This window comes from Panthera uncia, assembly GCF_023721935.1.
Source record: "Panthera uncia isolate 11264 chromosome A1 unlocalized genomic scaffold, Puncia_PCG_1.0 HiC_scaffold_17, whole genome shotgun sequence".
NCBI classification, from domain to species: Eukaryota; Metazoa; Chordata; class Mammalia; order Carnivora; family Felidae; genus Panthera; species Panthera uncia.
Genome location: NW_026057577.1, coordinates 124227635 through 124239965, shown reverse-complemented (window position 1 = coordinate 124239965; position 12331 = coordinate 124227635). Strand labels below are relative to the sequence as shown.

Genomic DNA, 12331 nt, shown 5'->3' with positions numbered 1-12331 from the left:
GCAAAGGTACCTGTGATTCCGCCATCCTTGTGTATATTTCCTTCTGTCCTTCCCCTGCTACACCCACTGGTTTTGTTTTCACTATACAGTATATCTTTAGTATTTTTTCATGTCATTAAGTGTTATTTAAAAGCTTTTGAAGGGGCACCTGGGGGGCTCAGTCGGTTAAGTGCCCAACTTCGGCTCAGGTCATGATCTCATGGTTCATGAGTTTGAGCTCCGCATCTGGCTCTTTGCTTTCAGCACAGAGCCTGCTTCAGATCCTCTGTCTCGTCCTCTCTCTGCCCCTCCCCTGCTCTCTCTCTCCCTCTTTCTCTCAAAAATAAATAAACATTAAAAAAATAAATAAATAAGAGCTTTTGAATAACCGTCATTGGCATTGTGTTCCACAGAATGGAGGGAGGTTAATGGATTAAAATAATTGGGGGAAGGGTTAGTATAGCTATGCTAAAATGAATGTCTTCGTGCACACGTAATTGTTTTTCTAAAATTGGAATTACTGAGCCAAAGTGCCAAGTGTATAATGCTCAGAACACACACACACACACACACACACACACACACACACACACACAGAATCTGCTTATCCTAAAAAAAATCCATTTGCTCCCCTGAATGGCTGCAGGAAATTAAATATCCACTTGCAGTGTATGTGAGATCTGCTTAATTATATTTCATCAATTCTGGGTATTATGATAGATTTTTTTTTTCATTTGATGGCTAAAAAGCAGTATTTCAATTTTATTTTGCTTTTCTTGTTCCATTTATACCTGTTTTGCCAAGTATCTCTTCATATTCTTCACCCATTTTCTATATTTAGCTTTCTTTTCTCTTTATATAAGACCATTAACTGTCTATTGCATGTATGTTGAAAACATTTGCAGTTTTCTGACACTTCTTTAATTCTGTTTGTGTTTTGTGTTGCTTTAACATGGTAGAGTTAAAATTTTTATGTAGCAAATTGTCAGTGTTTCTTTTGTGTGTTCTTTTGTGTTTAGAAAAGCCTTACCTATCCCAAGATCCAGTGAAAGAAAATACTCATATTTTTGCATTTAGGACTTGTTAATATGTATGGAATTTATTTGGGAGTATTATTTGAGTTGGAGAAATGTCTTTTTCTGCCTGTGGTATCAATATCATTTTTTAAAAATAATCCATAATTTCCCCTATTGATTTTAAGTGCTACCTTTATAATATGTTGTTTGTTTATATATGGTGGTGTTTGTTTTTGCTTTTTGCTATTATGAATGGGATTTTTGTTTGTTTTCTTTTCTTCCCCAGCCAGTTTTTGCACATACATAGTTGTGTTACATAGTTCTCCTACTATTTTCAGTTGATTCTCTTGGATTTTCTGGGTTCAAAAATCTTACATGCCAAGATGATGACTTTGTGTTTTGTGTCTAATAGAGTGACTAATTGCATTGTCCCAAAGTTTTATTAGCACAATGTTAAAGATAGTGTTAATAGCAGATACCCTTGTGGTGTTCCTCATTTAATCGTGCCCATCATTTTTTCCCCTAGATGTCTCTACCTTAGTTGGAAGATGCCCCAATCTTGTCCACCTAGACTTAAGGTATTTTTTTTTGTTTATTTCTTTTCAAACAAAAATTGAAAAGTCATGACTGATCATTGAAGGAGGAAAGCATCTTAACATGTTGAAGGAACCAAACCGTCAGCTAGTTCTGTCTTCTCCATCTGAATTGATGGATAGGTTGGGAATTTTTTCTTCTGCTCTGTTACAGTGATAGTGTCATGCTGAAGAATGACTGCTTTCCAGAATTTTACCAGCTCAACTACCTCCAACATCTATCACTCAGTCGATGCTATGATATCATACCTGAAACTTTACTGTAAGTATTTTCATTGTCTAAAACTAGAAGACAGGGAGCAAAGGAGATGCCACTTGGGATTAATATCTGTTGTTATAAGTAGCAGATGTTTAAAACTTGAGCATCAATATTAGTGGGCCACAAATAGGTTAGGGAAGACCAGCAAAATAGAAAACCCAAGGCAAAATTTTTTGTTTAAAATATCTAGAAAAGTTGAGTTGATTGGGATAGTTTACTAAACATTTATTATTTACCTAGAAGCAGGTTTAGATATTACAATACTGTACTAGTATCTGGAAGATTTACAAAAGGAGAAGACAGTTTTTACCTCTGGGGTGCTCACAGTAATAACTGGGAGGCAGATCAGTGGAGGCTTCCCCCCCCCCCACCCCATATTTTTCAAATCAACCCCAGTTGACTGTGAAAGCCTCCCTCTGGGCTTGGAGGAAAATTGTGTAATCTTCTAGTGATGGCTGTTCTGGATGGTAGTCAGGGAATGGGAAGAATGGCAGAATGTAAATGGTAAATATCAGAAGAGTCTAATGCTGTCTTGGAATAGGGGGAGATTGAAGTCCAGAAGAGAAAAATGTTTTAACCCAAAGCTGTAAAGTAAGTTAATGACTGAGCCGGGTCTATGTCCTAGGTTTTCTGGACGGATGAAAATAGTCTATATCTAATCCGGTAGCTCTTAGGAGGGTTAATTTTGTACCTGCTCAGCAACTTCCACAAAAATTTGCACAAAGGAAAAAGAAGTCTGATCTGTCTTTCTTTTGGAAAGTGCTATGCTCAAGTCATCCCAGGAATAATATTATTTATTTGTTTGTTTTTAAAAAGTTTCCTTTCTTTTATCCCCAAAGGGCTGGAAGATCCTTCCTCATGTAGAATGTAAATGCATAGCAATTTCATTGAAAACCACAAGAAGTCAGTATCTTGAATTGGTCAGGTGCCCTTCTTTCTTATTCCAGCAGTATGCCCTGAAAGAGGCTGCTGAGCTCCTGTATGTAGCTCACTATCCAGATGAAGGTAATTTAGCCTCTGGCGTCTACCAAAGAAAGGTGGTGAATTTGAACAAAGAATTTATGTGGTCTTTGAATGATTGGTTTGAATCTTCTAAGTTGGTTTTAAGAATTAATAAATCAGACACTTCAGGTATCTGAAGGTAACTTCAGGTTAACTAGTAGAATTAGAGAGTCCAGTAATTCTATTTTTAATTAATCGCTTTAATTAATCTTGGGGCTCAGGGTCTCTGCTGGTATCTCATTTGAAAAAGCACTGCCTAACAGGGATGCTAGGATTTACATCCGTGGCTCTGAGAGGTAGGGTGTAAATTCATATCCATGGAACTGTTACTGAAATCTCCTGCCCTTTCTAGTATCCCAAACTCCTAGGAGCCTCTAGCATCTACCTAGAAAGGCATTTCTGTCTTCCGTCTTTCCTGTCCTTGCCCTCTGGGCTTCAGCCTCATTGCCTGTGCAGCCCCCTGGGGATCAGTGTGTTTTGGTTGCTTTTCTCAAGAGAATCTATCCAGATGTCTCACTTTCGTTCTTTCTCTCCAGAAAAAGAAGCTAAGCAGGTAATCCCCAGATGTTCTTTTTTTTTTTTTTTTTTCTTGAGCAGAGGCTAAGGGAAGGCTGTGAGCTCTCACAGTTTAGTATTTTTATCCAGTAGGATAGTAACACTTCCATGGTGTAATACCTGCAGGCAGTATGACTTGATGCTTAAGCGTACAGACCTCAGGTCACAACAGACTTAGGTTTGAACCTTCACTGCCTTCTTGTGACTTGTCTAAATCTTACCTTGAAATTAGAGAAATAGGGGCATCAGGAGTTTAATTTACAAATCAGACCACCAAAAGAGTAACACAGAGAGAAAAGATGCTGTGCTTGAACTTTAAGGTAAAAGAGGATGTTCCTTCAGGCATTATGTAAATAATACGTACATTGATTTACCTTCTGAACCCATTAAGATTAGTTTGCTTGTACCCTATCCTTAGGAGTTTTTCAAGATAAGATGTTATTCTCTCTATTTCCATTCTGGCAGCTGATGTATTTGAAATTCATAGTAAGAATTCTAGGATCCTCAGTAGTAATTTTGAGAAAGCTGTTTATGCTAAAGAATTTTTATTTCTTATCTCAAAAGTGGGAAAATAAAATTTGAATGACTTTCAATCTGTAATGATAGTGCTTTAGAATACTTGGGTAATCAGATTTTTCTTCCCCAGGATATGTCCACATTGTGTCTATTTTCTTATGCCTTTATCGATCTTATCCCATATGTCTGAACTCTCTTCTGATTGTTCTGTATTTCTCATTCAAGTAAGAAAGCCAAGCTGGAGGTAGCAAACTGATCTGGCATTAGGAGAGACTAAATAAAAAGTCTGTTGTAGGGAGAATTCCTAGTTAGGCATTTACTAAATTTTATAAGGAAAACAGGATCGTGTAGTGGAGGTGAGGTATGAACGTGTGAGGGGATCTGTAAATATCTTCTGTTTACTGAGATTCAACAAAGATACTAAAGACATTACCAGTGTCCGTTTATACTTCCTAAATTAGAAGTCATTGCTCTTCAGAGATTTATTCCTATTCACCAGCCTTCAGTTGCTTTTCAATCTAGAAAGATGCTTAGAAATTTGTTCTGCTGTGTTGTAGATGATACATGTACGAAGGGGCTTTCAGTGTTTTTTTATTTTTGTGGTCTCGTTAAAAGTGTAAAGACTTTCTGGTTTTTTGACTTGGGTTGGTCCATTGTCCACCATCCCATCAAATGCAGCTCCCTCCTTTTTCAGCTGGGACACCTGAGTGTCTTCTGAGAATCTGCTGTCATGTCCTTCCTCGCCAAGCGTCCTTCCCAGCGCTGTTGCAAGAACATTTCCTCTTCTGCCATCCGCTGTACCTCCTTTCCTTGCTCCCACCTCTAGGTTCTGCTTCTGACACCGTCCACTGTAGAATGACTTACAGTTTGTCTAATTTGGATATCGCAGCACCTGAATTTTCATCACAAAGTTCTCAAATACTCAGATTTCACGTAAGAGGGACTTAAGGTTGGGGCAGAATTGCTGTCATCTTAAGCAGTGACGAGTATAAACATCTATGAATTGTGATCTTTCTTTGCACTTCTGTCTCTATGGTCCAGAGGTTAGTTTACTTCAAGAACAGCAGTTTGTTCTTCCTGATTTTCTTTGGTGTCTGTTGTAACCTCCAGATCTTATTGGCCTTTTATGAACACCAAGCATATTTATTTTATTTAGATAGTACTCGTATTTTCTAAAGTGCCCTTCATCTTTATTCAGCTAACATGTATTGAACGTCTATGGTGTTTACTATGCTTTGTTGAATGTAGAATAAATACATTTAGAGGGTAGTGGGGTGACTGGGAGAACAGGTTGAACGTGGAAAAGTCCTAAGGCCAGCTGAACAGTTTGAGTTCCGTAAACAAGAGGGCAGCATCAAAGGCTGTGGAGCAGGTGAGTGGGAGGGGTGACATAATCTGAGCCAGGCTCTAGGAAGATGCCTTGGGCACTGTTGTATGGAATAGGCTGGAAGGAAGAAAGATTGGAGGCAAGGTGACAATTACTGTGAGGAAAGTTTGGTTTTTTAGTAGTTACCAGCAAAATGAAAATATAAAGGATGCTTCTAACTCTAGGTCACTGATGTGTTCATTGATCTGCAGTGGGATTTTGTTGATATTCCAAACTAAATATTCCCTTTCCTAAGACTTTGTACTGTGTGTCCCAACCTGGAGCAAATACAGATCAGAGAGATGAATTTCTAAGCACATAGATCTGGGTTAAGAAGAAAGAATCATTACCTAAAGTATTTACTTTGGAGAAATAGGCTCCCTTTTTTGTGGACCAGAATTTCACTGTTGACAGAGTTGAATTTCACTTAATGGGAAATACCTGAGAAGAGGATTGGCCTATATGTGACCAAAACCAAACCAAAACAACAGCAAAAATGGTAATGTGTGGAGAAGTCAGATGGCTCTTGCCTCTCGTAGAAAAGGTGTGATTGATTATTTCTTTTTTTCTGTCTGCACCCAACTATATAACCCCGTCTAAAAGATCTTAGTGAAGTCACTGTTAGGTTTTATCACAGGTAATGGACTTATTAAGAAGTTACCGTAACTTCTGCTGCTGATCTTTTGAGAGGAAGAGCCTAGTTCAACTAAAGTTCAAGTCCATATTTTGAAATTACATGTAACTTGTGGTGATTCTTTACCATCACTAACTTCTAGCTTCTCACAACACAGTAACGCCTTTCGTTTTAAATCAAGAATGGAGAAAGGAAGCAAATATGGTTGGGTTTTAAAGAAACCTCAGAGTTTTTAGGTTGTGAGAAATTTAACAAAATGCGCTGCGTGTGTCCTAAGGCTGTGTTGTCTTGAGCCTCAGTCTGTGCTTTCTGGTTTGATTCACCTTTGCTGTTTTCTCAAATCCTTGATTGCGAATTATGTTTTCAGTTTGCATTTTATAGAATATGATACAAATTGTAAAAATTGGGTCATGTAACCCTAGTGGATCTGTTACCATAGATACTGCTACTCTGAAAGGTTTCTCTTCCTTTCCAGTGAACTTGGAGAAATTCCCACACTAAAAACACTACAAGTTTTTGGAATCGTGCCGGACGGTACCCTTCAACTGTTAAAAGAAGCCCTTCCTCATCTACAGATTAATACTTCCCATTTCACCACCATTGCCAGGCCGACCACTGGCAACAAAAAGAACCAGGAGATATGGGGCATCAAATGCCGGCTGACACTGCAAAAGCCCAGTTGTCTATGAAGTATTTTTTGCAGGATGGTGTCTCCTCTTTTCTTTGGAACAGGGAAAATAGGCAGGAAGCCCGCTTGCTGGAGCACTCAGCTATTGTTATTCTCGGTTTTCCCTTTGCCTTCATTCTGCAAGTATATTAGACAACCATTGAGAGAGAAAACTATGAAGTTTTGCTTTTTCTAAGTAACTATAAAAGCTTCCGTCACTGCTTCTGTGCCTTTAAAAGCCTGTTTTAGGCCTTTTGAAATTTTAGGAGAACCGGTAATTTCAAAAGACCTTAAACGGCAAGATTTGAGCCACCTCTTCCAAGTGCCCTTCTTATTCAATCTATTTAGAATCAAGTATAAGAGTCACCACCAGCAAATCATTTTCACAGTCTATATGGTAACTTTCTTCTATTTAACTTTTCAGTATTGCTTTATGAGACATAGATTGGTAGAAGAATAAGCTATTTGTATTGTGAGTGGAACAAAAGAATCATAGGATGGATAGTAGCGTTTGTGGTAATCTCTTCTGGAGATAGAAAAATATGCATTTCAACTTTGCCTTTAGATTTGAAGCTAGGTTCATGGAAACAAATAGCCCTGGGCAATTCACCTTGAAACCTAAATTTTAAAAAACAGCTAACCAACCAGAGGTAAAGAATTGTTGGTATGGACTTTGAAGGCTCAAGAGGCAACTTTCTATGACGAGTTAATCTGAAGTACCCTCTAATGCACGTTACTGAAGTTTCCTTAATGGACTTTGTTCCCAGAATTCTGTATTAGCTGAGGAAACAGAATTGTGGTCTTCTAACTTTGCGATCAAATCATGTTAAGTGGGTTCTTTAGCTTTTAAAATGGCTCACTTTGTTTTAGAAATGTGGTGGTAACGAGTCTTTGTTCTCGAAATTTTGGACAGAATGCCAAACTGAAGTTGCCTGCCATTTTCCTTTATTGCCAAGGCTCTTAAAGTTATTTTTATATTACTCTGGAATCAAGTATTTTAAATTGCCTTTAAAAAAAAAATTGTCTCCCACAATAATTGTTTGAAAGCCATTGTTTTATAAAGTTACTGGACCTAGAGTCCTGTGAGAGGAACTGCATGCTCGTTCACTCAGAAAGACACACCAGAAGTAGGTATATGTTCCATGCAGTTTCAAAGCAGTAAGACAGCTTGAACCTATGTAAAAGTTAAAACTCAGGTGTGGAACCTTTTGATAGGAACAGTGATTTTTTTTTTTTTTTTAATGGTGTCTAGAAGAAAAATGATTAAGTTCTACTTAAAAAAAAACAAAACAAAAAAAAAAGACACAAAACACTAACTTCCTATTTACACTGATGACCTTCCCTGATGTTCAAAATGGAACAAAAAAAGCCAAAACCCATCATTTCTATTAACGTTGTTTTCAAATCAGGTTTTTCAAATGTTAGAAACAACGATGCGAAGTGCCCTTATCTGCTCAGACCTAAGGACGAACATTTTACAGTGGTGTTATACAAGAAATGATTATGTTTTGATTTTGTACTGGTTAAAAAAGTGCTAAATTTACTACATGAAATTATTGTTTACAGATTAGTGACAAGGGCTGATGATAGGATCCAGATGGGCTGTGATTTCCAGATGCCCTCAGACACACAGTACTTCCAAACTCAAGTCCAGCCATAAGCTATTTTGCTAACATGTCAGAGTAATCTGTATTTTTGTATGTGATTTCTACTTTTATAGACTTGTTTTAAAATAAAACACATTTTTATAAAAATGAGTACTTCAGCTAACTTGTATTCCTTTTTTCTTTCTCTCTTTTTTTTTTTTTTTTCTTAAGTCCGGTGGTTAAAATTAGAAAGCATTTGGTGTGGTGTGCCCTTGATCCTGGCCCTCTAGTTAAGGCCCTACAAAATGAGCCCTAAAATGATCCTCTTTGTTCCATCCACTTCATCTGCTTATTATCAAATTAAAATGATAGTTTATAAGGCTTTCGGAGAAGGTGCTAAATACAGGCTTTTTCTTTACAGTGCTTCTAAAATAGTAACATTTCTAAAACATTTGCAGTTCAGGTGATGAATGTGATAGGTACTATCAGTGAAAGGCAGCTAGTAGCACTCTTTAAATAGAGACTGGGTCAGCTTATACTGCATATTTTACTTTCATTAGGAAACTTTGAATAGTTCAGTCTGTACCTACAGATCTTGGGAATTCAGTTTCTTTTGAACCCGTCCATTCAAATAGTAGTGTGATTCTTACTGAACATTACCCAGCTTTTCTGGCTGCTTTTCATTATGTTCTGTTATTATCACTACTATGCTTCCTTTTTTTAATGACGAAAAATGTCAAATACATGCAAAAAGTAGACAATATCATAACCTCATTATTTTTTTTTGTCATTAAGTTATGGCCTATCCCATTTTATCTATCTTTGCACCCCCCCAACACACACACTCATACCCCAACCTGCACAGATTACTTTGAAGCAAAATTTATAAGTATTTTAGTATATACATCTGAAAGATATTCTCCTGAATTATTTCTGAAACATTAAATATCAAGATGCTGTTGAAAGTTCCCCATTTGGTCTCAAGTGCTTTCTAACATGAGTTTGATGAGGCTCCAGACATGATCTGTACATTGCATTTGATTGACATTTTCTTAAGTCTCTTAATCGTTGGGGTCCGCCCCTGGCCCCCGCCCCAAATTTTTTACTTTGCAGTTTGTTTATAGGTGAAACTAGGTTGTTTGTCCTGTGTTCTACATTGTGACTTTTGTTGATGTGATTGATCTCTGTGTAACAGGTTAACCTGTCTCTTATTTCCATAAACTGGTAGTTCGATTCAGCAACAAAAAGCTCTAGACCAAGGGTGATTTTGCCATCCGGGAGACATTCGGTAATACCGGAAAATGTTTTTGTTTGTCACAAGTAGAGAGGTGCTATTGGCATCTAGTGGACGGAGGCTATGGATGCAGCTAACCACCTTACGGTTTGGTTTATAGGACAGCTCCGCACAGCAGTGTTACCTGCTACAAAATGTCAGTAAGTGCCAGAGTTGTGAAACCCTGATCTCGAGGCTTATCTTACAAGTTCTTTTTTTGGCGAATCGATACTTGCTAAGTGGTATTATTCTTCCATCAGGAGACACATAACATCTGGCTGTCATTCTTTTTATGATTCTGGCATCTGCCTGTGGCCCTTGATTCCTCCCTCTCTTATACTCTAGCCACAAGTTCCAGAGATCCCAATTTCTGTATAAAGTAACATATCCCTTCTGTCCTGGTCAACTTCATTCCCGTCCCACGTTTACTGAAGATTTACAGTGTGGAGGATACTGTGTTTGAGCAGCAGCACCGGGGATGATGCAGAGCCTCTGAGGAAAGGCACTAGGTAACCCAGGGACTGGGAAAACTAGAAAGAAGCTCCTTTCCACTGGATACCCTCGCCCTGGAACAAGCCAAAAAGCAACCTCTTTCCTCTCCCTTTCCCAAACTAGCCAAATATCCAAGGAAGTCATAAAGTCTCTTCATCAAGAGGCTAACTCTTTGTGATACAGGTTGGAGCTCTAGACTTTGGCAATATTACTGCATTTCAAGTGGATAATCTACAGTAGCCCATTTAAAATGCTTACAGAAGTATTTATAAGATTAATACAATGACCCTGTGAGGAATCCTTTCATGAAGAAAAGATGTCTCGAAGAGAAGATTGGAGGCAGGAGGAAATAGCAAAGTATAATTGCCAGAGATATTTAAATAGATTATTTTCTTGTGAAAGCCAAGAAGAGCCAGTTCAGTATGGCAACAACATCATTCAAGCCCTCCTTGTCCATTCAAAGAAGGTAAGTGTGGAGAAATAAACTATTTGTAGCTGGGGGAAACGTTTGTTTAATAGAAGTTTGTAAAAACCTGGTTCTCAAATACTGTATACTTACTTCACACATCCGTATATCAGGTCCCCCCACACACGCCGTAAGTAAAGAATGTTAAATTTCAGTGTATGAAAACTATTGTTTGTTCTTGTAATTAGCAGTTTCTTCTCTGGTAGTCCCAGTCCTTATTCATTGTAGAGGTACAGATGAGAACTCATCCCTACTCCCCAGAAGCTCTACTAGTGGAGAAAGCTGTATGTTATTCAGATCTCTTCAATGGTCTTTTCACAATCCAGTTTGATTTTATTTTCTTTAGCAATTGATATTTGACTTTTTAAAAGGGAGAAATGAATGAGGTTAGTTATAATCCATCCCTTTACTATCTTATAAAATATTCAAATTAAAATGTTCTTTTCAGGGCGCCTGGGTGCCTCAGTTGGTTAAGCATCCGACTTTGGCTCAGGTCATGATCTCACCGTTCGGGAGTTTGAGCCCTGCATCGGGCCCTGTGCTGACAGCTCAGAGCCTGGAGCCTGCTTCAAATTCTGTGCCTCCCTCTCTCTCTCTGCCCTTCCCCTGCTCTCACTCTGTCTCACGGTCTCTCAAAAATAAATAATAAACATTTAAAAAAATTTTTTTAATATTCTTTTCTATTTTTCTCTTTAGTCCCTCCTTGTATAGTCAGTAATTTTCTTAAAAATGTATCTTAAAACCTATGACACTTTAAAAAAATACTCTTCCTATTTTCCTTAATGTAGAAAACTTAAACCTTCTCATTGACTTTCACCCTAATCTCATGCTTATTTTTAATGTTAATGTCAAGAATAAGCTGCATTTGAAATAATTTCTCCTTGTAGCTCAGCAGTTCATCAGTGTATTTACTCTTTTTCTTCTCATATATATAATTTTTTCTCATATTATTTGTCACATTATCGCTGGGAACTTTTTGCACAATTGTCTTGGTAGGTACTACTATCCTTAAGTATAGTGATACATATATGGTACATTGGCACAATGGAATGAATTTTTTAGTAATTTAAGTCCTAAATTACGTTTTTTCTAAGCTTTTTAAAATTGAAGGATAGTTTTATTTTTATTAGTTTTTAAACTAATTTTATTAGTTTCAGGTATACAACAGTGATTTAACAATTATACATTAATAATTATACATTATGCATTAATAATTAATAATTATACAGCACTCACCATGATAAGTACAGTTGCTATCTGTCACCATACAACATTATCACACTTTTATTGACTTTTTCATTTCCATGACTTATATTATGACTGGAAGCTTATTCTTCACTCCCCTTCACTTGTTTCACCTGACTCCCTACTCCTCCCCTCTGGCACCCACTAGTTTGTTTCTGCATTTATGAGTATGTTTCTGTTTGTTCATTTTCTTTTTTTAAATTACACATATAAGTGAAATCATATAGTATTTGTCTTTCTATGACTTCTTTCACTTGGCATAATACCCTTTAGGTCTGTCCATGTTGTCACAAATGGCAAGATTTCATTTTTTAATAGGTAAATAATGTTTCACTGTATACCACATCTTTGTCCATTCATCTGTCGATGGACACTTGGGTTGCTTCCATATCTTGACTATCGTAAGTAATGCTGCAGTGAACATAAGGGTGCATATATCTCTTTGAATTAGTGTTTTTGTTTTCTTCAAATATTTGGAAATGGTATTGTTGCATCATATGATAGTTTTATTTTAAATATTTTGAGGAGCCTTCATATTCTTTTCCATAGTGGCTACATCAGTTCCCACCAACAATGTACAAGGGTTCCCTTTCTCCATGTCCTCGCCAACCCTTGTTATTTCTTGTCTCTTTGAAAATAATCATCTGGTAGGTATGAGGGGACATCTTGTGATTTTAGTTTG

General features: G+C 37.3%; 1 protein-coding gene across 1 annotated transcript in view; it reads left to right on the top strand.

Annotated features, from left to right (window-relative positions):
• Positions 1 to 8357, top strand: part of SKP2 (S-phase kinase associated protein 2) — a 32857-nt gene extending 24500 nt beyond the window's left edge. Inside the window, exons 8-10 of the mRNA XM_049648171.1 lie at positions 1522 to 1573; positions 1743 to 1850; positions 6396 to 8357. Coding sequence (XP_049504128.1) covers positions 1522 to 1573; positions 1743 to 1850; positions 6396 to 6609 — 374 coding nt within the window. The 3' untranslated portion in view covers positions 6610 to 8357. The remainder of the gene's footprint in view (positions 1 to 1521; positions 1574 to 1742; positions 1851 to 6395) is intronic.
• The last annotated feature ends 3974 nt before the right edge of the window (positions 8358 to 12331 follow it).